The sequence below is a fragment of the Camelus bactrianus genome, chromosome 12 (assembly GCF_048773025.1).
Source record: "Camelus bactrianus isolate YW-2024 breed Bactrian camel chromosome 12, ASM4877302v1, whole genome shotgun sequence".
In the NCBI taxonomy this organism is placed as follows: Eukaryota; Metazoa; Chordata; class Mammalia; order Artiodactyla; family Camelidae; genus Camelus; species Camelus bactrianus.
This window is the reverse complement of record NC_133550.1, coordinates 16377963-16404865: the sequence shown is the minus strand read 5'-3', so window position 1 is coordinate 16404865 and position 26903 is coordinate 16377963. Positions and strand designations below refer to the sequence as shown.

The 26903-nt window shown below is 39.4% G+C and overlaps 1 protein-coding gene and 1 non-coding gene across 4 annotated transcripts; one reads left to right on the top strand and one right to left on the bottom strand.

Moving 5' to 3' along the window:
• Positions 1-373: 373 nt before the first annotated feature.
• Positions 374-26040, bottom strand: CERS5 (ceramide synthase 5). Of its 3 annotated transcripts, XM_045523616.2 has the most exons (11): positions 25638-26040; positions 10449-10554; positions 9719-9849; positions 8947-9004; positions 7181-7231; positions 6395-6487; positions 4790-4918; positions 4575-4681; positions 3650-3806; positions 2649-2757; positions 1111-1252 (listed from the first exon to the last, which is right to left on the bottom strand). In XM_045523616.2, the coding sequence occupies exons 1-11, from the start codon at positions 26012-26014 to the stop codon at positions 1245-1247; spliced, it is 1326 nt and encodes a 441-aa protein (XP_045379572.2). In that variant the 5' UTR covers positions 26015-26040; the 3' UTR covers positions 1111-1244. The 3 variants fall into 3 exon arrangements, with proteins under 3 accessions (XP_010962576.2, XP_074230990.1, XP_045379572.2); XM_010964274.3 differs by lacking the exon at positions 2649-2757 and having other exon boundaries at positions 374-1252; positions 25638-26024; XM_074374889.1 differs by lacking the exons at positions 2649-2757; positions 3650-3806 and having other exon boundaries at positions 374-1252.
• On the top strand, positions 22925-22997 carry TRNAP-AGG (transfer RNA proline (anticodon AGG)). Its single transcript has one exon. It is a non-coding gene; the product is annotated as a tRNA-Pro (tRNA).
• Positions 26041-26903: the final 863 nt, after the last annotated feature.

The window sequence follows — 26903 nt, the reverse complement described above, 5'->3', positions numbered from 1 at the left end:
CCATGGGCTTAAAGAGAAAACATCTGCTTAGACTCACTTCTCGCAATCTTCAAATGTTAACTGGCAGTCTCTGTATTCAATAACATTGGGAAATACAGGAAATACTAAAGGTGTCTTAGCTCTTCAACCAAAGCCTCTGTTGCATTGGCAATATACATGCTTTCATTTGCTCAGCATTTTTCTTGCGATCACTACAGGTTTATTTTTTCTTAAAATATAAAGCCCTAAAATGCAGGCAGTGTTTTCCAAGCATGCACAGAAAGGAAAAACCTGGTGTCCAAGGGCCTCTAAAATCTGACCTGGAAAAGTTCTTAATTAGCTTATGGATTCAGGGAATTGGACACAGAGTTACTAAAGAAGCTGAGACAGCAGATGAGGGCTGAAGCACTTTTAATCACAGAAGAGTAAACAATAGTATAAACCGTTAACAGCTCACGCAGTGGCTGTTGTCCTCCAGCCCTCAGCTCACTCTTTCCTCCCACCCCCCACTCCCTGCGTACCACTGAATAAAGAGCAGGGTATCAGCAGCTGTCCAGGTGGTAGGAAGGGGATCTAGCTAGGGGCCACAGCAATCCTGGTCATCTGTCCATGGTTGTCTGTTTCTATACAACTTCATGTGAAATATTCCAGCTCCGAAGGAAGAACAGTGCAGATACCTAGAGCTGAAGTTAGCTGCTCCATTCAGATGGCCAGAGCCTCAAGAGCCATAGGTAACAAGGGAGGGGACAGTCTGGAGCCAGCATAATTCAAGATGCAGTCAAATCTGGGGTTGAGGTGGGTTCAAGGGGGACCAAGTGAGGCCTAATGGCCCCAGTCCAGAATTGTGCCCCAACCCAGGCAATGAAACTCACACATATGCACAAATGCACATGCATACACACATACACAGAGCAAATAACATTACTGAAAGAACCTGGAGTCTATTAAATACAAAATGGCAGAGTTTTTTTTTTTTTTAAGTGAAAATATTTGCTTCTTTGATTCTCCTCAGTGCCCTGCACACTCCCTAATCACAGGAGTGTTGATGTGAGGAGGCTGAAGAGGAGTAGGTTGCCAATGGCCCTACAAGTCCATGTGTGCTGAAGTCCCCATATCAACCACCTCACTCTTCAGCCCAGTAGCTGCCTCCCATGTGACCATTCACCTGATTGGCACCATTGCTGGAGCTGTTGTCACAGGGGCTTTTTGTGCTGGTGGTCACATCATCTTCCTCTGAGCTGCTCTCCACATCACTGCGATCATCCTTAGATACCTGGGTGGGATGGGGCCAAAGGTAGGAAAGGTGAGGACAGAACTTTTCTGGAATCATAAGACAGAAAGAGCCCACAGAGCCCATGTTTGGGCATTATTCCCAATCTGGCCTACTTTCTGGTGGCACCTGACTCAAAATACTGTCTAGACCATAGACACTGTTGTGAATATCCTCTGTCTGCTTTCTGGGTTTCTCATCTTCTCTAATTCCGTTCTCAATGGAATAAGTAGCTATTGTGATAGAGGGAATTATCTTTCAGGACCAGCCTGAAAGAGCTGAAATCATTCACCAAGTTCCAGTTGAGGTTTGAAGGAAACTTCACATACACCTTTTCTCCTAATCCACCTCAAAAAAATAGAAACAGATACAGCAAACACAAACAGCTGTCATCCTTGCTTCTATCTTCTGGTGGTTGTGGCCACTGCAGTTTTGGTTATCCTGAGTTTTACTTTCTCCCTAAAGCTGATCCATTAGTGGGCCTTTTCAGTAGTTCTACTCTTTCTGGGCTCAACTATCAACACCCTATGACACTTTTTCTCCAATCTTCCCCCTTTTCCCAGTATCAGGATTACTTTTCTTGAGCAACTTTGGCATCCCCAAGATACATAGTATGGTAAAAAAGGAAAAGAAAAGGAAAAACAAAACAAAACAAAACCTGGCAGTCAGTGAGAAAAGAATCTCAGTCCCAATCATGCTACTCTCTATGAATCTTTACCACTTAACCTTAGCTTTTTTGTTTTGTATTTTCAAATGAAGGGTTTAGATGTTTAGATTAGAGTTGTGTTTTCCAATCTAAACTATCCTATATACCAAGCAAAGTACTCAAATTCTCTACCGTGGACCTTAAAAGTAAAGGAGAGAAACCCAGTGAGACCTATGTCAGACTTCTGCCCTCTAGAACTGAATGATAATAAATGTGTGTGTGTGTGTGTGTGTGTGTGTTTTTAAGTAAGAGAAGGGGGTGAGAAGGAAACAAAACTGCAATTGCTGTTGCCAAGGGTGGGGGTACTTGGCTTAGGTTAGCTCTCAGATTCTATGGTTTATTATAGCTACTGACCTCTGAGCCCAGATAACTGATTACCTGATCTTTATGAAACTTCCACCAGAGGGCAATGTGTCTAGATGTGAGGTAAAGGGAGGATCAAAAAAGGGCGGTGGAGGGGATGAGAAAGGAAAAACAGAAAAAAAAAAGGGGGGGGCGGGGGGGAGACTCTACTCTTGCTTCAATTTAGGGAAAAAAATCTGGTAATTTGAGCTCCAGTCAACAATGGCCTGGCCAGGTCAGGAGAGGGCATGCTCTGAGACAACACAAGGAAACAGAAAGGAAAGCAGGAAGGAAGAGAAACACTTCAGACAGACATGCTTCACTGAACACTAGAAGCACAGATACACTTACATGCAAGAGATGAAACTGTCCAGCTCCCACCAGGCACAGAAAAAAGGAAGGAGGTGAGAAAAGAGTGGAGAGTACAGAGTCTGGGTCTAATCCTTCCTGGATAGGTCACCTGGTCAGGAAAGAAAAGCAGGGGAGAAGAGAGATGTCCAGTAGCTACAGCAAGATGCACAGGCACAATAAGCAAGTTCTGAAACCAACTGCAGCCATAAGGTACAGTGACACAAGAGATCATATATACCTGGGTAACATCCCATCCTTTTGTCCTAGTCAGTGTGTCCTCTACCAGAGCCCTTCTCCTTGGGATTCTGTATTACTTAAGGCTGAATCTCCAACCCTCAGACTAATCACAGCTTGACTGCCTCAGAATTTGCAAAATTCAGTTATGAGTTTACCGTTAAATGACGCATTTCTTTGTGATTTTGGGCTCTTGGCATAAGATGGGTATTTGAAACCCTAAAGACCTACCTCACTTAGGACCCATGCCTCATACAACAGTAAGGGGAGGCTGGTACTTAGTCCCTTACATAAACCATATCTTGAACATCACAGTGTAGTCATCTTGGGGTGGCTTGTGAATTAAAAGAACACTCCTAGGCAATACAGCATCTCTGCTTTTATAGTTTCTGTCTTGGAGCTCTGCATGTGATTTCCTTTGAAAAAAGGCTCCCATGCTAAAAACGAAAATATGAAATTCACTGAACTAGATAGGTAAAGGACAGGAAATGGCTCAGGACATCTCCAAAACCTAATCCTATTCATTATTTAACAGCCATTCCTAAGGGACAGGAAGAAGACAGATCCTTCCTCTTACATCTAAGTCACATCTTAGAAGGTGAAACACTCATACTTAAAGAAAAGGTGAGAACTCTGGAGCCCTAGGCTTTTTGCTGGGTCTACTTATGTAGATGGGACTCACCAGGCTAGATAGAAAGAGAAGGTCTATTGCATAATACCTATCTTCTCACCCAGCCCCAGAGAAAGAAGCCGTCTTCCATCCTCACCTTTCCTCGGATCAAAGCTTTGAAAGCAATTCGTACAATTAGGTAGGACCAGATGACATGGAGAACCTGTAGGATCAGGAGAAGGCCATTGAAGAACCACCAGGAAGGATAGGGCCCGATCATCTCCCAGCTCTCAAAGAGGGTCGTGTTCAGAATCCTATAAGAGGGAAGCCAGTGGTCAGATTCTAGAGTCAAAGCCAGGCAGATAGGGATGAAGCTGAATTTCCTTGGAAGCAGAACCCTGTGTGTTTTCTCTCCATACCGTCTATCAGTTGAAGTTCCAGAGATACTCATCCACAGTGAAGAAGAATAAAAGGGGCCTGTGGAGTTTTCTATCTTTAGGGACAGGAAAAGATACAGAAATCTTAGGAACTGGTGGATTAAGTCATATTATTAATCACTTCAAATATGCAGCATTTCACAAAACTGGGACACTAATTTTAATCATAACCTAGGAATCACTCAGATCCTTAGGCACATATGAGACCTTAGGTAGCTAATTCCCTCAGACTAAGCAGAATCTCCAACCCAGAGTCACTGACTTTGTACTATAAAGTAATGAGTGTAGAAGTGAGAATGGTGTGCGTGTGTGCGTGTGTGCGTGCGCTCACACACTGCTCAGGATGGGAGAGAGAGTACAGAGCAGGAAAACAAGAAGAGCCTGAGAATGTTGTAATTAGTGCAAAAGGAGGCCAAGGAATTAGGCATAAAATGAGGACTGTCCCTCAGAGATGAGTCAGGAGAGCCACAGCTAAATGAGTTGGATGCTCTCATCTGGATCACACCTCACTAAAAATATTGTGCAAGGGAAACAAGGTCCTTTGAGAATTGTAAAGGCCCAGGTTAGAGTTCTTGGTGGTCCTAGAACTGGCAAAAGGTATCACTGGCCACATACCCACCAAAGCTCCACAGCCCTAGCACTTACCAGAATGGATAGATTCCTAGACGAGTGACCACAAAAACAGCACTGAAGATCACAAAAAGGGTGTCACAGAGACGCTGATACTTGGCATAATTGGCCAGCTTGGCTGCCTGAACAAAAGAGGGTTAAGAATTGAGTTGGGGATAAGAATTGAGCCAGTTCTCAGATAGGAAGAAAAGGAGAGAAAAAGGAAGAGGAAAGAGGGGTTGTGGCCTTACTTCCAGCAAGAAGTCTGAGGCATCATGTAGACACATGATCAGAGTCCCCACCCGAACCATGTTGTTGATGTAGGAGAAGGTGATGAGCCCAATGGTGGCCAAGTGATGCACAAACATGATCAGGAAGTCCTAGGAAAGAATGGAAATAGAAGAGGCAGGTAAAGGCAAGGCCACAGAGCTGCTAGCTAATTCAATACCCCGCAACAATTGTTCTTAGAAATCTCCTTCAAGGAGCAGCCTAGTATTTGACCCAAAACTCTCTACATCAGTGACTGACCCATAATCTACATTAATTTAGCTCAAAGCACAGAAAAAGCAATCTTCTTTGGTAGCTGCAGAACTTGTAGAGCTTGGATGCTGAGCTAACATTTGGAAATCCAATTTCCCAGGTAGAAGCCAGGCATACAAGTCTGAGATATCCTTGAGAATCTAAGACTCTTTTGCTTTGATGAAGAAAATTTCAACCAAAGGGACCTAACAGAAAGGAGAAGTTTGTGGAGCAGCAAAGCTAAACTATTCCAAAAAGTTTCAGAGAAAAGTTAAACAATCCATCTTACTGCAAGCACTTTCTGCTTTCCGATTTAAAGCTTAATTTCTTCTTGAGTTCAAATGCCAAGGTTAGACCTGGAGAAATTTCTAAATTCCTGAGTTACCAGATGTATCTAATAAATACTTCACAGTCCAGTGAGTGACAGAGGGTGGGAGAAGGTAGGTAAATTTGCATCATAGAAATAAGGATGAAAAGTCTGCTTTCCACAAAGACAGATACAATGGTATGTTCTAGCTCTTGAGTTGGAGATGAGTTCACAAGTATACACTGTAGTATATATTACAAATATATTATAAACATTTTCATATGTGTCATGTATTAAAATAAAATTTTGATAAGGGGACCCATGCCTCCTGACGATAGGAGAATGAAAGGCATCTGAATTGAGTATCAAGCTTCTAGGTTACATAACAATTAATAACCCAGATTAGTTTCAGTCCATTTTCACAAATGCTAACCCTGATTTTCTTCACCAAAGACAACCATAAGGTAGTGACAGATTAGGGTTAGAGCTGCTGGAACTGCTTTATGTCAGGTGGACACCAATAAAAGGTGAAGATTCTGCCCTTTCTGTCAGCTTATAAAAAAGTTATTTTCAACTTTTTCACTATGTGGGCAAGTCAACTCACTTCTCTTAATCTTTTGTTTCCTAAACAACAGCAAGAAAAGGGTCAAACTAAATCATCTAAAACCTGTTCCAGATGACATTCTTTAAGTAACTGGGGAAGGGAAGTTCACCAAGAAGGGAAGTTCTGACTAGTTTCCTGAGCTTTACATATGTAAGCCTTGGAGAAAAATGAGGAAAAGGGTATGCTTCTTATGCTGCTTACCTGTTCTCATCCTGGCATGCCTTGAATGCCTCAAATATACTTCATCATTAGTCAGGTCTCATTTCTGAGAACATTACAAAGAGCTAAAAGTCCCATCAAACCTAGTTTCTCCCTCTTTTGTGGTCCAATTAGGGCAGCAAATCCATCACACTGATAATCAATAATGACAGCTGCTAGAAAGGAGGGTGCAATAAGCCAGGGAGTTGAGGGAACCAAAGTCCTTACCTTTCTTTTAATATCTGTAAACTGAGAAAACATAAGAGACCAATAGAAGGCCAATTCCATGATATAATAGTAATAAAGCCCACTTGTGAGAGGCTGGAAAAGAGAAAGAAGTAGTTAGAACAATGGCTAGTCAAAGACTCATTCCTTCTCTGCAAATTTCTCTAAGAGGACCCATACCCAAAATTATTAAACATCCTTCCTCTTCATCATCTTCCAAGATCTGTAATAACTAACAGACTTTGGATTGGTATGGAGACTTAAACATCTTCCCTCTGCCCTTTACATACGGATCTTCAGCTCTCATCTCCCAGAGATCAGATAAGGTTCATACGAACTATAGCACAAATCAGTGTGTCCAGAATTCTGGGCAATTAGTGATTTTCAGGGGATTGAATCACAATCAGTGATTTCAGAGGCCTTCCCTTCTTCTACCCTGTTAGCAGCCCCCTGAAATTTCTCTACTATAGACTAAACCAAGATGATTTTAAGGGATTAAAAAGGGACACCTGAACCAGAAAGCACCTCATTGAGTGCCAGGAAGTTGCTTTTCTTTCTAGCCCAATTAGGGTGAATTTAGGAAACTCGAACAAACAGATCACTGGATTTCACTGCTATGGGGACCCCAGAAATAGATACCCTGAATATATGACTCAAGGAGACTCAGTCCCTAATCCCTCAAGAATACCAGGGAAACATGCCACCTGCCCTGGGACTGGCAATGAACTCTCTCCTACCCCATCTTACACACACATATAAAGCCCCTGTCTTAAAGGGCTCCGATCCTACCTGATAAGGGTAACTGTGCCAGCACTGTCGGGTGTCCCACAACCAAGGTGACTAAGAGAAAACAGATAATCCAAGTCAGCCTTCAGGATTCTCCCTGGTTTATCTATATAATCCCTTTCTCTCTATGTTAGGGGCAGAAGAGAGATGGAAAAGAAAGGAATCCCTCTTGACCAAATTTAGGGATCCTCAAAAGGTCAATAAATGGCTAGACTTTTTCTTCCATAGCAAGAAACTGTTATTACAAATAGACAAACCATGCTTTGAATAACTAAGAGCAAAGAGAGCTCTAGGATAGTTTTGGGGAACATCACCACCCAGGACATAGGAAATTGGGATGCAGGAAGACAGTGATTCCAGTTAATAACGAAGGGAGAGATCTCCAAGGCAAAGATTCAAAAGTAATTATCTCTAATGGAGTTTCAATTATGTCCTTTAAGGGATTTGTCCACTTCATCTGAGCTATTGAATTTATTACTATTAAATTGTCCATAACATTGTCTTTCAGTGTCCACAAGATCTATAGTGATAGCTGCTGCTTCTCCCTGATATTAATCATGTTTCTCTTTTTTCCCTAGGGGTTTATTGATTTTAATTAAACTTTCAAAAAACCAACTTTTGGCTTTATTAATTTTCTCCTTTATTTATCTAACAATTTCATCAATTTTTGCTTGTTTTTAAATTATTTCTTTCCTTTAACTTACTCTGGGTTTACTTTGCTCTTCTTTTTCCAGATCTTAAAGTAGAAACTTAGATCATTGATTTTAAAGCCCTTTTCTTTTCTAATATAAACATTTAAAGTTATCAGTTTCCTGTTAAGCATGCTTTAGCTGTATCCCACAAATTTTGGTATTTTGTACTTTCAGCATCATTCAATTAAAAATATTTTCTAATTTCCCTTGTGATTTCTTATTTGCTCTTTGGATTATTTAGAAGAGCTGTTTTACTTCCAAATATTTTCTATACATCTTATTATTATTGATCTCTATTTTAATTCCATTATAATCAGAGAACAGTATTTTAAAATTTGCCAAGACATTTTATGGCCTAGCATATGGTCTTAGTTGATGATCCATCCATGTGTACTTGAAAATTATATATATTCTTCAGGTGTTGGTATAGGCCAAATTGACTATGTTGCTTAAATCTTCCACATCCTCAGTGATTTTTTTTTGTCTAGTGGTTTAGTCAATTACTAAGAGTATTAAAATCTCTAATTATGATTGTATACATTTGTCTATTCTCTTCCTTCAGTTCTGCCTCTTTTTGGCTCATGTATTTTGAAGCCTCAGTTATTTCATTTAGAGGAAAATAGTGTGGCACAGTAAAAAAAAAAAAAAAAAAAAAAGAAACAAACATGGAATCATGAATCAAAAAGCCTGAAATTCTTCTCTGACTTTGACAATTAACTGAAAAGCAGGAATAACACCTGTTTTACCCAGTTTAATGAGTTACTGATTACATATCTGTAGCTGTCTCCCCCTTGGAAGAAAAGAACTTTTGTGAAGTGCTTTGTAAACCATCACATACTATGCTGATTTAATCAATATTATTATTATTAGCATTATTTAAGAAACAGTAGTGTCATGAAGTTACTGAAGTCAGGCCCCAGGCAGAAGATAATCTGTTAAGCTTATAAACCTAGGATCTGAGCATCGCATAGGGAAAGGGAGCAAGGGGGAGGAGGGGTTAAAAGTATTTAACTCTTATCTCTAGGGATGTAGGCACGATTAGACTCCAACAGAGAAGCAGAGAAAGTTCAGACTCACCGACCAGAGAAATCTAATTCCGTAGCAGAATATACATAAATAAAAAGTGAATCTCCACCTGGATGGGCAAGGAGTAGAAGTTAGATAAATATTCACTCTAAAGAAAGTCTTTGAGGCTACAGGAGTCAAGATAGCAGTTTGGGGATAAGACAGTTACTGGTAAGAAACAAGGTAAGTTTCCATAAGAAGGACAAATATTGTTACCTAAAAAGCCAAAAAAAAAACCAAAAAAACAAAAAAACTTTCCAGACTCTGTTTAAAATAGATTCCACAAGTGTATACTGGTTTAATCAACTTTCCTTCCATATCAGACCCCCTGATGATAGTGCCTAATATTTCTTTTTTTGCATCACAGTGATACAGTGCTCTGTGCCAAAAGGATAGTTAGTAAAAACCCAGTGAAATGAACTATAGTATGTCCAGAAAAAGGATGCTTCCCACTAAAATGTCAATTTAGAGCAAGCTGGTGCTATCTCTACCAAGGTGTACAAGGGTGTGCATAACTACCTACATAAGTACAGGTATAGGAATTCACTCCTAATTTATTTGGGAAACGGGAACAAAATGGAACTACATCTAGCTTAGGGGCAAGCATGTCCAAGAAACTAAGGGTGACCAGGCTTCCAGTCCTCTTCTTTCCAGGCTGTAATAGAGTTAGCCCTCCACATCGATCAACTGTTATCTTAGCAAGAGAAGTGATTTCCAAAAAAAAACCTCAGTCCAGTCTTACCCCACCCTTCTCCTCACTCCCCACCTCCTTCTGCACACCTACATGCTTTCACAGAATTTAGTGAGCGTTGGGGGCTTGTCCTGATTCCTCCGATGGCGAAACCAGCATTGGATTTTTCGGATATCCCAGTCCAGCTGCTTTGACAGCCCTTCCAGCCGTTTATCATCGGGATACTGTAGATGTATGACCAGGATCAGAACATCCCTTTCTCTTCAAACTTCTCATAAACTTCCCTTTGACTAGCTGAGTGGCAGAGGGGTGGTAACTACAGTGGCTTAAATGATGTTTCATCCTCAAAGTCATTTTTAGTAAGAAGTATTATTTCACACATCAAGGACCTTTACCACTCACTTATACACATCCTTGTTTGGTCTTCTCCCTTCAGCCCAAGCTGAGTAAAAAATGGTATTAAAAACCCATACTGCAAAGGCTATTAGTACCATCCCCATCTTGATTATGCAACTAGGTAATGACAGGAGGTGGAACAGGGAAAAACAAAATCAAAATGTGATGTGTGTCTGGGGGAGGAGGGGTGACAGTGGCTGCTAGGCCTAAAACTCAAATGTATATATCTTGACTACTTTAAGGGAATCCTGGCCCAAAGGCATTTCCCTGAGCGGATAAAGTTCTCCTAATAGCTATACGGACTATCTAAATGTGAAAGACCATCCCAGCCTGTCCTTATCCTTGGAAATACTTGCTCTCTATCCTCCCCTGCCCTATGGAGCAACTCTCCACATGAATCTTCCTCTCTGTTTCTTTGCCCACTTACCTTGGTAATAGATATGAACACCTTTTCAAGGATGGCATTAGGTTGGGCCTGATAAGGACCACTGTCCTGGATGCCAACATGGAGAGCACAGGGTTTGGCAATAAACCTGTAATGGAGAAAACCCAAAAGCCAATTCTAAATACGGTTTGTGAAGCAAGAAGCAAAGATCTTAATTAGGGGACTGATAAGAGGAAAAGGGGGAAACACTTGGCTGGGAGTCAGGACTTTTTGGTTTAGTCCTGGGTTCTGCCATTGACTCACTTGAGAAGTGACCTGTTGAGGAAATAATTGGGACATAAGCTCTCTTTCCATTTTTCCCCTGGCTTCCCTTACCATATCTTGAGCTTTAGAGTCAGAAAGACCTAAATTAAATCACTAGTCTACCATTTACTGCCTGTAGTAACCTGGGCAACTTATTTAATCTCTGTAAACCTCAGTTTTTCATCCATAAAATGAAGACAATATCAGCATCCTTGCTACATAAGGTCTACAGATCAATAGCATTAGGAGCTTTTCCTGGAGGCTGATTTTCAGAAACACAGAATCTTGAACTCCAGTTCAGCAAAATGTTGCATTATTAACAAGATGCCCAGGGAATTCTTATGCTCATTAAAATGTTACAAGCAGGTCTAGTTTACATGAATCTTGAAGGTATTCAATGAAACAACATTATGAAGACTCTGACACAAGGGAAGTGCTTAGTAAATGGTAATTTCCCTTCCATCAAAAGATCAAGAAGATCTTAATTGGAGGGAAAAGTAGAACCTCAGTTCTTCCTAATACAAATATCCTGGGTCATGGTCACCTTCCTACCTAATCAAAAGATTATGGAAATTGAACTTCCAGGAGTTCTGAAGAAAGACATCAGAAAACTAGGAAGAGTGGTGAGAAGAAATTACCTATTAGTACTCAACTCTAGTCCCAGATCTACCACTAATCAGTCATATAAACTTGGCCCAGTCACTTAACTCTTGGGTTTTGGCTTCATCATCTAAAAGAGGGGTTATATGAGATGAAGTATAAGGTTTTTTTCTGTTTCTGAGAATCCATGGTGGTATCATTGACTATAATTAATTTCCAACTTTTAGATCTTTGAAAATTGAGGAATTATTCCTTGGTTCTTCAAGAAAGATCTCCCTCTTTTCCACAACCATAGATTTTCATGAGCATCTGCTCATGAAAAGCTTTATATAGTCACTTTCTGGATAAGTCAAAACCAGTTTTAGCTCTCTTAGCATCTTAGGGAGTCTTATGATGAAATCATAACTGGGAGGTGTAAGATGGAGTGCTCTTGACCTATTTTCTTGATCTGCATTCAAATCCAGAATTTATCTCTAAGGGAGGGACTGAGAATAAGAAACTCTGTTTATTATCTTCCCCTATGAAAATTTATTTTACCTTTATCACCTTCCCTGAGCCACGGGGAAAGATTTATTCAGAGCACAAAGTAGGCCACATCTGTAACCCATTCTCTTCTCTCCTTTACACAGGTAGTACAAAAGTTTCATTCAAATGCCAATGCTAGTAGATATTCTTGGTATGTAAATTCTTTGTACAAATATTTTAAACCCCCATCATGTTTAAACTCCTCGTGAACACAGAGAATACTGCTTTTGTATTCACTAAGGTTCTGTGCTCAGTAACTGATAAGACCGGTCTAGTGAATTCCATCCTTGCTCTGTTGGAGCAGTTTAGACCTAGTATTGATTAGCAACCAAGAGTAATTAAGGCAGTCATTCTTTGCTGTAGAGTTGGTGCCATATCAGAAATAAAAGCACTGAATCATCTCTCTCTGTCTTCTCCATCTCCTCCCATCTAGATTAACTGAATAAAGAGGTAGATCCAAAAATAAAAAACAGCTTCTCCAGGGGTGGGGTATAGCTCAAGCAGTAGAGTGCATGCTTAGCATATAGGAGGTCCTAGGTTCAGTCTCCAGTATCTCTTCTTAAAAAAAAAAATTAAATAAATCTAACTACCCCCCCGCCAAAAATAAATTTTAAAAAAACAAAGAAAATCTTAAACATGGATGTTAGTCAGTGATAATGTATCAATTATTGTTCATTCATTGTAAAAAATGTACCATATTAAAAAAAAAAAAAAAAACAGATTCTCCAATTCCTACTCTTACCCCTGGATCCAGGCCTCTTCCTCAATTCAGTCAGGTTGATTAAAGGCCCTGGGGTTAGACAGATTTTAACAGCTAAGAGACTTCATGGAAGTTACCCACATAGTGAGGATAATATTTACTTAACTGGGTTATTTTAAAGATGAAATGACATGATGCATGCCTAACTCAGTACCTGACACTTTGTAAACATTCATTAAAAGGCAGCTATTATTTTTACTAGAAACAGATAGTTTAGTCTGGGTACTCCCTGATGGTACCTCCAGCAAGGCAAAAAAGAGAAAAAAGCCCTCTTTCATACAACAGGGATGGGTTTATACCCTGCTCACTTGGGTGAAGCCAAGATAATTTTTTTATTATCTGGACTTTGGAGCAGACTTAATATCCTAGAGTTGTCAAAAGCTCACATCCTGCCCTCATTAGTACAGAGTTCAATGAAAGACAGAAAGCTACTGGCATCAAGTCAGTGACAGCTGTACAGACCCTAAGGAAATTTATACATTTGACAAATATTTATTGGGTACTGATTTTGTGTTACAGCATGAAGCACAAAACCATAAATAAGGGCTTATGATTGGAAAAGAATTTTTTTGTGATAAAAAATTTCAAATCAAAACTAGGAGAAAGTTTAGACTTAATCATGTATTCATTCCATATCATCCACCTGGCATTTAGTATAACTTAAAAAATAGGTATCTAAGTAGGTCAAACTCCAAAGGGCCTAGCATTCATCCTTTCTACTAGATCAGCACTTGTCAAAGTGTGCCTGGAGACTCCCAGGGATCTCAGCGATCTTTTTCAGGAGCTCTGCAAGGTCAAAACTATTCCCATAATTCTGCAGTTTCATAATAATTTTTTTCTTTCTCATTCTCTCACGAGTGTACCGTGGAATTGTCCACAGCTTATGTGACATATAGGAGCAGACTCAATGCAGAAGCTGAGAATACAGCTGCCAGATGTTAATGAGACTTGCAAAAATGTAAAATAATGCTATTCTTCTCACTTTTTTGTTTTGGTAAACAGTTTTTTCATAAAATGTGAGTTATCAATATACTGTTATTTACAAATGAATTAATAAATATATATTTAAATTTTTTCCATTTTAATTTCTAAATCAGTACACATGGATAGACATAATCCACATAAACAAAAACTCTCTGGGGTCTTTGATAATTTTTAATAGTGCAAAGGATTCCTGACATCATAGTTTGAAAACTGGTGTGCCAGATAACATTGAGAACTCACATTTATCTTATGGCTTTCTGTCTTCTCCAGGATCAATTTGTTGCCCAAGTTTTAAAATAATTTGTAAGACCAGACTACCCTTTGCCTGCAGATCTGAATAAGTAGGTATTTAGTGGTCTGTAATGGTAAGCTACTCCTTTCCACCTGCTACTCCAGGAACACGAGTCTAGTGACCCAACCTGATTGTAATATATCTGCCCTGCTTTATACAGATAATTTCATTCTGCCCCTTTCCTGCCCTCCAGATACATGGCAGCAGCTAACCTAAGCCTGCATTAATTAAGACAAAATTACTTACTGCTTTGCTTTTTCAGACCAAGCTATACTAACAATTCTATCTTTGTGATCTGTTGCAACATCACTGAGAGATATGAACTATACACAAATATATTTGAATGTCTAGATCAAGCTTCTCAACTAGTATATCATGGCAAGTAACACAGATGAGTTATACTTATGCTGAGATACTGCTTTTAACTCTCAGGGTGGTCCATGGGCAGATGGAAGCCAGAAACCCTTAGTCTCATATACCTTTGGCCTCACATAACCCACTATGAATGCACATATCATTTTCTATGTGTGCAGACAACATGACTGGGTTGGGAAGCTCTGGCTTAGATAAATTTCTGGAAAAATATAAAGTGTCAAAATTGATATATAAAAAAAATCATCAAAGAAATTGAAACGGGAAATGGGATGTAGAACGGAAAAATACAATTAAAAGAGAAAGATTTTATACAGACTGATGAGGATGGAATAGCATTAGGTGAAGAGTATTGAGCAACTAAATATTCTGAACTCAAATGCTTCCCCCCTTCACCAGACACACACATAAACATGGAGAGAAGATAACTGACATGTTTAGAGGCAAATGCAGATTCCCACAGAAAACAGATTCAGAAAGGCCTTTCCCTTTACAATCAAATTCTTTTTTTTTTTTAATGTTAAAAAAAATTGAACTATAGTTAATTTACAATGTATTAGTTTCTGGTATACAGCATAGTGATTCAGATATGTATATACTTTTTCATTATAGGTTACTACAAGCTGTTGAATATAGTTCCCTGTGCTATACAGTAGGACCTTGTTTATCTATTCTGTACATAGTATACAACTGAATTCTTAATAAACCAATCACATTAAAAATGTGCATGGCCTCTGTAGAGCTGAAAGAGGAGAAAGTAAAAAGGACATTCAGGCAGAAGGATAAACATGTACTAAAGCAAAGATAAGAAAGTGCTTAGAGAACTGTGAATGTAAAAACTGGGGGTGGAGATGGCAACCGTGACAGGAGAAAAAACTATACAAGTAAAGGGGCCAGATCATAGGTGCCTTGCATGTTATGCTAAGCTTGAACTTTATCGTATAGTTGGTGGAGGGCTACTGTAAGGCTTTAGGCTACTGTAAAAAAAAAAATGCTATAAGTAATAAAAGAGCTGAACTAAGGCTACAGAAATGGAAAGGAAATGTTAGATTTAAGAGATGCTGAGAAATAAAATTGATAGAACCTGGTGACTGGATAGATGTAGGATGCAAAAGAAGAGGAAGAGTCAGGTGTGCCTTCTATGTTTCTGGCTTGGAAAACTAAGTTGATTTATGGTTATGGTCCTTCAATAAAGTGGAGAATAAGATAAGAAAAGCAAATTTTTAGGAGCCATAGATGGAGTTGTGTGTGCTGAATTTGAAGTACCTATGGAACACTGAAATGCAACTGTCTAGCAGGCAGATAAACTTGAAAAAGGGGCTCGAGTAAGATGTATACACATACACAGACACAAAGAGCTGGGGAAAAAAAGAGAAAGAATAAAAGAATGAGAAAACAGGTGGTAGCTAAAATTGTGAGGGTGGATGTGACTATATAAGAAATGAACATAATCCGAAAGAAAATCAAAGTCAGAATACTGGGAAACACCAACATAAAAGGTGAATTTAGGGGACAGGAAGGCCAGAGGTGGAGTTGTATCAAATGAGGCAGAAATCAAATACGACAAGGATTTCAATATCCACTGGATTTGGCAATCTGGAGACTGGTTGTAACCTTCATCAAAGAAATTCCATAGAGACTCTAAAAGACAGTAGTGAGTTACAGCGATGAAAAATATGAGGAGAAGAAAGAAGTGAAAATAGCTAAGACTCTCAAGATTCTTGGCTGAGAAGGGAATGCCTTCAACTTCCTCCATCAGAGCCACTTTATCTAAAACTAATATCCCTATGGTTTAGATCCATTCTCTTCCTGATCAGAAATTTCATTCTATGTATTTCTCTTTTTTTTTCTATTATCTTGAGCTTTACTCTCTACTTGTTTCTTCTCATCAGACTTTGAACACACTCAAGTTCTTCCCATCTTAAAATAGCTCTCCTTGTCCCTCACACCCTCTGTCTCTCACCTACCTCACAACTAAAGCTCTTGAAAAAGTTCTCTCCTCATGACTTTTCTAACTGCCAGTCATTCCTCAACTCTCCTCCCTCTCTCAGCTGGCTTCTGTCCCTATACTCCACTGAAGCTTCTCTTGCCAAAGTCATCAATGATTTCCTTATTTTGAAATGAAATGCTTTTCAGGCCTAAATCTTACCTGACCAGTCAGTGCCATTTTACATTACTGAGCATGCTCTCTTAAAATGCTCTTTTCTCTTAGCTTCCTTTCTGTCAAATTCTTCCTAGTTTTCTCTTTCTGTCTCTCCAGAAGTAGAACTAGACTTCTTAGTATGCACTCCTAGTTGAGTCATCTTGGACAACTTAACTCTCTTTTTGCTTCAGTTTTCTCATCTGTAAAATGAGGATAACAATAGTGTCTACCTACCTCATAAAGCTACTATGAGGATTCAATGTTTAGTACTTAGAACAATGCCTGGGACAAAGTAAGTATTTATTAAATGCTAACTACTGACATTATCAAGTACTGTATGGCTGTCACACCTCTTTATCTTCTTTTGGCTTTCTTTTTCCACTGCCTTTTCCTAAAACAGTGTTTCCTAGGGTTCCATGCAGATTCTTAACCTTCCTCTACACACTCACCCTGGGTGATCTTATTCAGCTATAGCAGAGGGCCACAATGTATGGTCCAAAGACTCCAGAGCATCCATGAGATACTCTCTGGGGATCCATAAAAATCAAAACAATTTTCATAACAATATTAAGGCATTATTTGCCTTTTTGTTATGTTACTGACATTTGCAATGATGATGCAAAGCAATGCTGGATAAAACTTTTGGTTTCTGAGGACAAATCAAGGCAGTGGCACCAAACTGTAGCAACAGTTATGTAATCTACCTTGCTATATCCTCTTAGTATAAAAAAAAAAAAAGGAAAAAAAAAGGCCAATTTCACTTAAGAATGTCCTTGATGAAGCAATACAAATGACTGATTTTATTAAATCCCAACCCTTGAATACATTTTAAAAATATTCTGTGATAAAATGGGAGGTAAACAAAAAGCACTTTTACTGCATACCAGAAGATACAGTGGTCTCAAGGAAATGCTCTTGCTTGACTGTTTGAGTTGTATGTTGAACTAAATCGCTTTTTTCACAGAATACCATTTTTACCTGAAAGAATGACTAACAGAAAACTAAGGTTATTCAGGAACTGGGTATTTAGGTAACATTTTCTTAAAATGAGTGAAATAAGCCTGTCACTTCAAAAAGCAAACTTTGTTGCCAATGACAAAGTTCAAGCTTTCAAGTGAAAATTAGAATTTTAGAGACCTTTAACTTTGAGCTTGACAATGTCCCAATATTTCCAGACTTCTCTGATGAGATTGTGATGATGATATTAACTATATGATTTCTTAATATTGTATAATGAAATGTACTGACATTTTGGAAGAGCTGGATAACTTAGTGAACCAGTATTTTTCAGTCGACCAATTCATGATATCCATTCAAAGTGTTAGACAGACCAGTGGATTTTTAACATGAATGAAAACCTCATTTTCAGATTCTTCAATGCAGCCAATCTTTAAGAAACTACTACTTGTGTTTTGGTGTAGTATCAAAGATAAAATACTGCTCCCTTCCAATAATGTACCTATGTAATGCCAGCTTTTATTTATATACTTCAACCATAAAAATGTATCACAAAAATTGAATGCAGAAGCCAGCGAGGATAATCTAGCTATCTTCTATTAAGCCAGACATTACAGGGATTTTCAAAAATGTAAAATCAATGCTCTTCTCACTAAATATTTTTTGTTTGGAGAATTATTTTTCAAAAATGTGTTACTTATGTTAACATGTAATAATAGGTTTACTATTGTTATTTTTAATAAAATAATAAGTACATTTCTTAAATTTCACATTTTTTTGGTATATTCCCTATACATATGCATCCATAGTGTATTTTTCTGAGTAAATTATTAAGAGGACAGGATTTGCTATGTACAAGCCAATGTGTTGTACACATATGTGCTTGCTGTGTACAAGGTACTGCACTTCTCAAGGACACCTATACCACCAAATCCAACATTTCTTGCATGGTCTGTGCGTAAGTAATTTGCAGGGTTTTTTGAGGACTATTTTTTTAAATTAGCAAATTTGCTCTTAAAACAAAACAGGAACAGACTTAAAAGAACCTCTATGACATATACTATCCTAAGCCATGACAAAACACACACTGTGAATTTATACCAAACTGTTCTTCACTCCTCCCACTTGTATCAAAGTGATCTTCACTTAGGACTATAACAGGGGCTTAAAGAATTAAGATGACTAATACCTGTGCAATCTGATAAACCTACTTGGGTACACCTTACCTTATTATAAGGGAAATAAATCTTGAGATAATAAGAATTACTTAAATGCTTCAGAGACACAAACTAACTCTAATTTGTAGCTTAATTATACAGTAGCTAATGAATATTTTATTTGCTATAGAGCAGCAATTTTCAAAGTATGGCTGGAGAACAGTTGGACGTCCTTGAGACTCACTGTTTAAGAACTGATCCCTTTTCCAACTATATACATACATTTCTTTCATTAAACATATTTAATCTTTTTTAAATGGATGAATGATTATACTACTTAATGCATTTGGTTAAAGTAGAAACACACTAATGCATGCATGACAAATAAGAGATGGATTAGAGGAAAAGGTTAACAAAAAGCTCTTTCTCAATAAGTTTTTTTTTTTCCACCACCCTTCATAGTCCAAGAAACAAGTGTTTGTTAGTAGGACATTAAGCCTATATTGCAGTTAACAACTGTTAAATGGAAACTGAATTCACCTTTTCCAAACTCCTGTAACATAACCTTGTGCATATATTTATTACATTGTATTTTAACTACTGGTTTTCTTGCTCTCTTCCTGGTGGGTAGACACCAGGACTTAGTCACTTTCTTATCCTTCATATAGTTTGGTATCTGACATATACTAAGCTCTCAATAAATAACTGTTGAAGAATGAACAGATGAACAAATGGGTAAAAATTTAATTCTCAACTGAAAGGTGAAGTGTTTCAAGGAAATGTACCACCTGTCTTCCTGGGTCATCAGATAACCTACCAGCTCAGTGTAGGAGGTCACTGATTTCTGGATAATCAGTAGAAATTCAAGTTAACTAAATTTCAGTATATAACCAGAGGTTTCCCCAAGAAGAATTAAACACAACCACAACAATCTGATTTAATTTGAAACTCTCTGTGTCCATAATTGAGACTTCTTACAAATGGGGATACTACCCCAAAGCTGAAGATGGTAAGAAATACTCTTTTGGGGGAGGATATGGCTCAAGCAGTAGAGTACATGCTTAGCATGCACAAGGTCCTGGGTTCAATCCCCCATATGTCCTCTAAAAATAAATAAATAAACTGAATTACCTCCCCCCGCCAAAAAAGATTTAATTGATTAGAAAATTGAAATGATCAAGATAATATTAAAAAAAAGAAATACCCTTTTTAAGAAACTCCATAGTTTTGAGAAGAACAGTGATTATTCTCACTGACTTATCAGGGCTGTGCATCACCCCATGTACACTTAACTACTTGACAAACTTGTTTGTTTACAGATCATTAACTATTTGACTGAGGAGTTATATGCAGAAAAGCAAAACTCCAGAGCAATGCTTGGCTAGAAGACACTGTCAGTCAAAGATTACTCAAAATAGACTACAACTGGTCATTTAAATCATTCAGGAAATGATTTATATTTTAAAAATCCCATTATTACTACCTTTTTTTAGAACTCTTGTTTAAAGCATGATCCAATATTCTTAGGACCAATCACCTTCTGGTGCTAAAAAACTGAATCAAATGTGAATCTACATTAAAATTCTCTCCTTGGTTATCAACATTTGTTCGAATCACTATCATCAACACTGCTCAACAGAAATAATGCAATCCACATATCTAATTTAAAATTTCCTAACAGCCACATTAAAAAACTTTTTAAAAAAAAGTGAAATTAATTTTGATAATATACTTTGTTTAACCTGATGTATCTAAAACACTAACATGTCAATATGTAATCAGTTAAAAATTGAGATATTTTACATTCTTTTTACCCCCTGCACTTAGTCTTCAAAATCTAGTGTGTATTTTACACTTAAAACACATCTCAATGCTTTCTAGACACATTTGAAATCCCCCAATGCTAGTAGCTACTGTACTAGCTAGTGGGTACTATACTGGAAATCTTAGTACTAAGTAAGTCAGACAGAACTCTTCATATATGGGAAAACTACCTTTGCATCTGGGAAAACTGGTTTCAGATTTTTTTTTTTAAGTTAGAAATAACTATGTTTAGCTCCTTTTGTAGTAACACCTTAATTAACTTCCCCAAAGATAAAGCAGGAGTAGATTCAAGCACAAAGAGCCCAAAACTCAGAGAATTCTTTAGAAGGCAGTTTTCATCTGTCTAAATCTACCTCTGGAAAGGAAGCCAAAACAGGTATATCTCCCTCTTCCTACTCTATAAGGAAGGTACAGATTTCACTTGCTGCATCCTCTTCCTTCATTTCTTCTTTACCCATCTAGGAGACTCCAGTTTTCTGAATCAAGAAGTGGCTAAAGCAAAAATATCTGACATGTTTCTTTTCTGTGATGAATATATTGTCTCCAGGGATAAGCCAGGAACCTGACCTCAGTCATGACAGTATTCAGGGTTGTCTTCAGAGAATCAACACCCACTCCACAGAAAGGGCTGGGGAAGGTTTTCCCAGAGTGAGAAGGAACACAGAAGGCTTCTGATCATCCAGAGCTTATCAAGAGGTAGACTCTTAGATAAGGGCAGAGCCATGTGATCATCTTTTTCAATCTCACTCTGATGGATCTGCAACCCTGATTTAAATCTATGATTTACAATTCAGTAAGGCCCAACAGAATACCTCTAGGGGTGCAGTGGAATGAGCAGTCTCCCTTACAGCCTAGACACCAGCTATGTCCATTCTTCCCAAAGCCTCTCTCTGGTCTGGGGGACCTACTTTCACTGGGTAACAATGGTGTGACATTTTTGCAAATCTCTTTAATGTCTGTTTAATAGAAGATAGCTGGATTACCCTCGCTGGCTTCTGCATTCAATATTCTTGTGATACATTGTTTTGGCTGAAGTATATAAATAAAAGCTGGCATTACACAGATACATTATTGGAAGGGGGAAGTATTTTATCTTTGATACTACACCAAAACACAAGCAGTAGTTTCTTAAAGATTGGCTGCATTGAAGAATCTGAAAATGAGGTTTTCATTCACGTTAAAAATCCACCAGTCTGTCTGACACTTTGAATGGATAGCATGAATTGGTCGACTGAAAAATACTGGTTCACTAAGTTATCCAGATCTCCAAAATGTCAGTACATTTCATTATACAATATTAAGAAATCATATAATCTCATCATGACAATCTCATCAGAAAAGGCTTGAAACATTGGGATGCTGTCATGCTCAAATGTAGATATAAGGTCTCTAAAATTCTAATTTTCACTCGAAAGCTTGAATTTTGTCATTGGCAACAAAGTTTGCTTTTTGAAGTGACAGGCTTATTTCATTCATTTTTAAGAAATGGGAGCAGGGCAGCAGGCCTATCAGGAAGAGGAAAGAAATTCTTCCTCCACTTAGCAGAAGTGAGAAAGATGGGAGGGGGGAGACAGTATGCAGCAGAGGTGGCAAGGTTTACAAGAGGAAGATGAAATGAGTGGTTAAGAAATGTGCACAAAAAAATGAGTCACTACTTTTGTTTCTAGTTATAAGACAGGCCAGTAAATGAGTCTGTTCATTCCCCCATGACAGAGAATGGCACTGAAAAAGCTCTTCAGACATGCCAGTGAGGTTGCCTTGGAAGTGACAAGAGAGAAGAGGAGACTGGAATAATGAATGAGCAGCAAGGAGAGCTCTAATCTATCTCTTGTATAATTCACAAAACAGTTTTATTCTGGCAACATAAAGCTCCTATTGCAATACCATATTCAAAATAAATGAGCCTATGGTAGCTCTGATGGTGTCAATATTAAGTCTTAAGCTCCTACTTGATCCCAAGACTAGATATTAAATTTCAAACAATTTTATCTTTAAGATCCAATTTAAGTAAGGCAAAGCAGACCTAGCTTGGACTACTCATTCCCTCAGGTTTCTATCAGCAGCATAATATTAAAGGAAGTTTTAAAGAACAGGTAGAAGAGTTATCTCTTTTTTTGATAGGGTACAGGGTAGTGTGAATAGGTGGGGAGAAAGAAAAAGAAACTGCAGAAAGATGCACAACATGCAAATGTAGTATGGTGAAATTTAACAACAAAAACAAATTATAGTTTCGTCTCTCTCAGTCAACCTAAACATCTATTTCATGTTAAAGACCTAGATTCTGGTCACTTCTCTGGGCATCTGAGCAGATGAGGATGGATCCTTCTCAAATATTCAATCAGTATTTACTGACCAACCATAGCCACATCTAAGGTATTCTGCAATGTATACCTTGCAGGTCACCACAACACAACCACCTAGCAGAGGCCCACAAAGGAAAGACTCTGTTCTTGGGTAGGTATTAATCTCCTATCTGCAGTTCTTTAGCGAAATAGCCAGATACTAACTTATTTATGGTCAGGTGGCTTTTCAAATCATCCCTATCAGATGAGGCTGCAGTTCTCCAGCTGTGAGAACTTTAAAATTAAATGCTGAGGGGAGGGAGGGTATAGCTCAGTGGTAGAGTATGTGCTTAGGATGCATGAAGTACTGGGTTCAATCCCCAGTACCTCCATTAAATAAATAAATAAACCAAATTACCTCCCCCCATTAAAAAAAAAAAGCTCAGTGTGGTTGATGAGAAGGAAGGGAAAGTAAGAATAAATTGTAAACTCTATATTTATTCTTTGGGAGATTCTTAAAACAACAGAGAATTTATCAAGCAGCATAGTGTAATACTCATTAAAATATGAAGAACAATTTGAAACAAAAAAATACAAAGTTCAAGCCAAATACATTATATTAAATAACCAAGAATAAGATGACCATGGATTTGTTCTCCAAATCCTAGGCTAGAAACAGGAGGTTAAATCTAATCTGAACTCTTGAATGGGGATTTAACGAACAGGAAAAGATGGCCACATCATAAGGTGGAAAGAGAATAAGGCTAGGGAAAATGACTGGATCTTAGTTCCAGACTCTCTCCCAGGTAAGTATGTAACCTCCGAAAAGCTGCAAAATGTCTCTAAGCTTTCATTTACTCTTTATATAAAAGGAGGCTGGAGTTCTAGCTCTTACAGTCTATGATTACTATACGAATCACTGTTCAAAATTAGGTAGGCTTTGAGAAATGAGAAAATGTAGTAAAGAGACTAACTGAACCAATAGTTCTGATACATCTTTTCCTATACTCTTAAGAGTGGCTTCTATTACCTTTATGGAAGACCAGCACAGTAAGAGAGGAATTGGTAATCTAGCTGTCAATTCTATTGCTAACTAAAGCTGTAAGTCTTAAAGAGAAACAAAATAGCAAGACTGCTTCTAGGGTTAAACTTTCCTAAAATAAAACATAAGATGAACAAGGTTCCTGTCCTTACTAGCCAAGGAATACCATACTAGAATGCTTTCAAAACAGTATTCCCATCCACCCCTCCTCCCCTGACACTGGAGCACCATAGAAACATTCAGATAGAATTCCCACAGGTAAAGGATCCTTTCCAATGGCTCTGCCAGGGGCTATGTAAGTCTTCACAGTCACCTGGGGAACCTCTTTGGAAATCTGAAGATACATGCAAGCGTATATTAAATGACTGTTTACTAGCAACAAGCTATTTCCTCTTACCACTAATTTGGGGAAATTTCCATATATAGTATATATTTACATGAAAAGCAGAGAATCTTATCCTAGGACAATGAACTTTCTTTTCTGTCCTGAATTGTGTATTTGCATTTTCAGTCATTACACTGTCTTTCTCTTTTTTCAGCTTTCATATACAAATGCTGAGGTGGAGAGTACTTGGACCTACGTTGCTCCTAAGAGGGACAAGTGGTTTGTGCCTCCAACCCAAGAATACTTAATACAATGACTATTCTTAAAAAACTGCAACGCTAAGTTCCTGAGGACCCAGAAAATGCATTTAGAGCTCTGAGTTTCATTTGCTTCAGTTAAAAACATCTTTATTTTTACGCCTGAACATCTGGCAGAGCACTTTGATGACAATGCATAAACACTATGAATAAATGGATGAATGGTGGGCAACATCTAACATGTATTTTTAAAAAAAGATTTTTGTGTCAGAATAGTAGGCAAATCAAAGAAGTAATCCAAAACAGATACTATTAATTTTTCAGATAGTAACTGATTATTCTATCTGCAATATAGTCCCATCCTCAAAAGGGCATTCCTGCTCTTGATAAAGGCCGAACGAACAAAAGATGTCAAAGTGCCACCCTCACTACCTGAGACCTATGATGAAAGAAGTCTCCTTTCTTGGAGTCTGAGTAAACTTGGTTAAAATCACCCACAACTACGGTCCACATTATAAAATCACTACATCAAGTCCTCAGTGTGTATCTTTATCTCAGACAGCTGACATAAGCCATTCACTCAAAGAAAAGTGAAATCACTTTTGCCAAGAACACACGGTTGCTGAGAAGCTGGCTCAATAGAGGTGTCTCCTAATAAGCCCCAAGGCTCTCCATCCTTTCAAGATGCGCACCCCTCCTCCCATTTCTGGCCTCCAAGGCCCTTTCTGCAACTAACCGGACATCTTTCCATACTTTGGAACCCTTACGTTCCACCACACCCCATCTGCTCTCTTACCGGCTCTGGCAGAATTTTACTGAAACACACGCACGCCCATGTGCTGACAAACCAGTCATGGCTTGGGGCCTAACTAATCCTGTGACCCCTCAACTCTCAGAAACTAAACTATCTCCACAAATCTTAACTTTCCTTGAACCCGCTCCTTCGGCTTGGAATGCCTGGCTCTTGAGTTGACCCTTCAGCTTCCACGGCCCCCACCAGCTGTAGTTTTCGTGGCCCTTTCTGGTTTCTCGGGTTCTCGGCCGCAGCTCACATTCAACCTGTTTCCTGTGTGCAAAATCCTTGGAGGTTGGGGAGAGGCCTATGTGACCCGCCCCCCCACCCCACCCCACCTCAAGCGACCTCCGGGCTCTAAAATTGAGTGGGCCCAGCGTCCCTCTCGACTCTCACCATTTCAGTGTCCACGCCCCAAACTCTGCCTTTACCTAGGCTACACGACCACCTCGGCCGCCCTCCGAGCATCCTGCGCGGCTCCCAGGCTTTACCAACCCCTGCTTCCGGGCTTTGCCTGCAGTTCTGCTTCTAGTCCTCGGCCTCAGCCTCTCCCCGCGGCGCGCTCCATCCGCCTGCGCCCCCGGCCCTCCGCGCCGCTCGCCCGCGGGTTCTCACCGTTCGAAGAGCAGCCTCACGGAGAACACGCCGGCCGCCAGCGGGAACACCGAGAGGATGTGCCGGGCCCGTGGGTAGCCGTAGCCGTCGCCCGGCCCCTCGAGGTCGGCCCAGCTCACGTTCTGGGGCAGCCAGAAGCGCTCGCTCCACAGCCAGCCCCACAGCAGGCCCAGGGCTCCCGCCGCCGCTGTCGCCATCTTATGCCCGCCCCGCGGCCACCGCCGCCACAGCCTCAGCTGCCGCCACAGCCAACGGAACCCGCGAAGAGGCGGCCCCGGGGCGGGGCCTGACCGGCGGCCACCCCCTTCCGGCCCCTTCTTGTCCCCGGCACGTCTCAGCCCGCCTCCTCCGCGGGGCCGGGCCTCTTCACCGCCCATCCCGCCTCCCCGCCCAGTTCCCTCACCGCAACCTCTCCGCCGCCTCTCCTTGGGACCCCGCCCCCCGACCCGGCCACGCCCAACCCCCGCCCCGCCTCCACCCAGCCTTGGACCCACCCCCACAGGCCCTCAGCTCTGGTCCCGCCCTTTTTTGCTTCCGGTTTCGAATAAGTTTCTCCCTCACTCTCCCATCCCGCTACAACCACACCTCTTACTTCAGGCGTAGCTCCCTCATGGGGACTTTCCTCATTCTCAGTCCAGACGGCTCAAAGCTGTTCCCGCCCCCTGGACGGCCGTACCTCTGTCTCTCACACTAGGGTTTTTTTTTTATTTTCAAGTTTTGGTAAAATACTTTAATAAAATTTATATAGAAATAACAATATATAATCATTTTAGTAATAATAATAACTAATATTTGCACAGTTTTTTTATGCCTCAGGCACTCATATACATTTATCAACTCATTAAATTCTCATAACGACCCTGGGAGATAGCTACAATTATAATCCACATTTTGCAGAGACGTAAACTGAATTACTCACAGGGTGTGTAACTTGCCAAAGATCACAAAGCTAGTTGGTGGCAGAGCCAGGATTTAAAGCCAGGAAGTCTGTGTCGAGGCTTTATGGTCTTAAGCACCAGATTCCTTGCCTGTATTTGATACTGCTGTGCTGGAAAGTTCACAAAATACTTTTTCATGTGTTACATCATTTAAATTTAACAACAATTCTATAGCAAGAGAATTTGTTTTTAATTGAAGTATAGTCAGTTACAATGTGTCAATTTCTGGTGAACAGGACACTATTCAATATCTTGTAATAACCTTTAATGAAAAAGAATATATGCATATATATGCATGTCTCTCACTAGGGTTTATCATCATCTCAGC

What these genes read in the sequence shown, in the direction of transcription:
- CERS5 (XM_010964274.3), bottom strand. Translation starts at nt 26,014, where the DNA reads ATGGGCGGTGAAGAGGCCCGGCCCCGCGGAGGAGGCGGGCTGAGACGT. An exon ending in TTACAGATATTAAAAGAAAG is followed by an intron (nt 4,919 to 6,394) that starts GTAAGGACTTTG and finishes ATTCTTTCCTAG; the next exon opens with GACTTCCTGATCATGTTTGT. An exon ending in CTAGGAATCTATCCATTCTG is followed by an intron (nt 3,807 to 4,574) that starts GTAAGTGCTAGG and finishes TCCCTCTTATAG; the next exon opens with GATTCTGAACACGACCCTCT.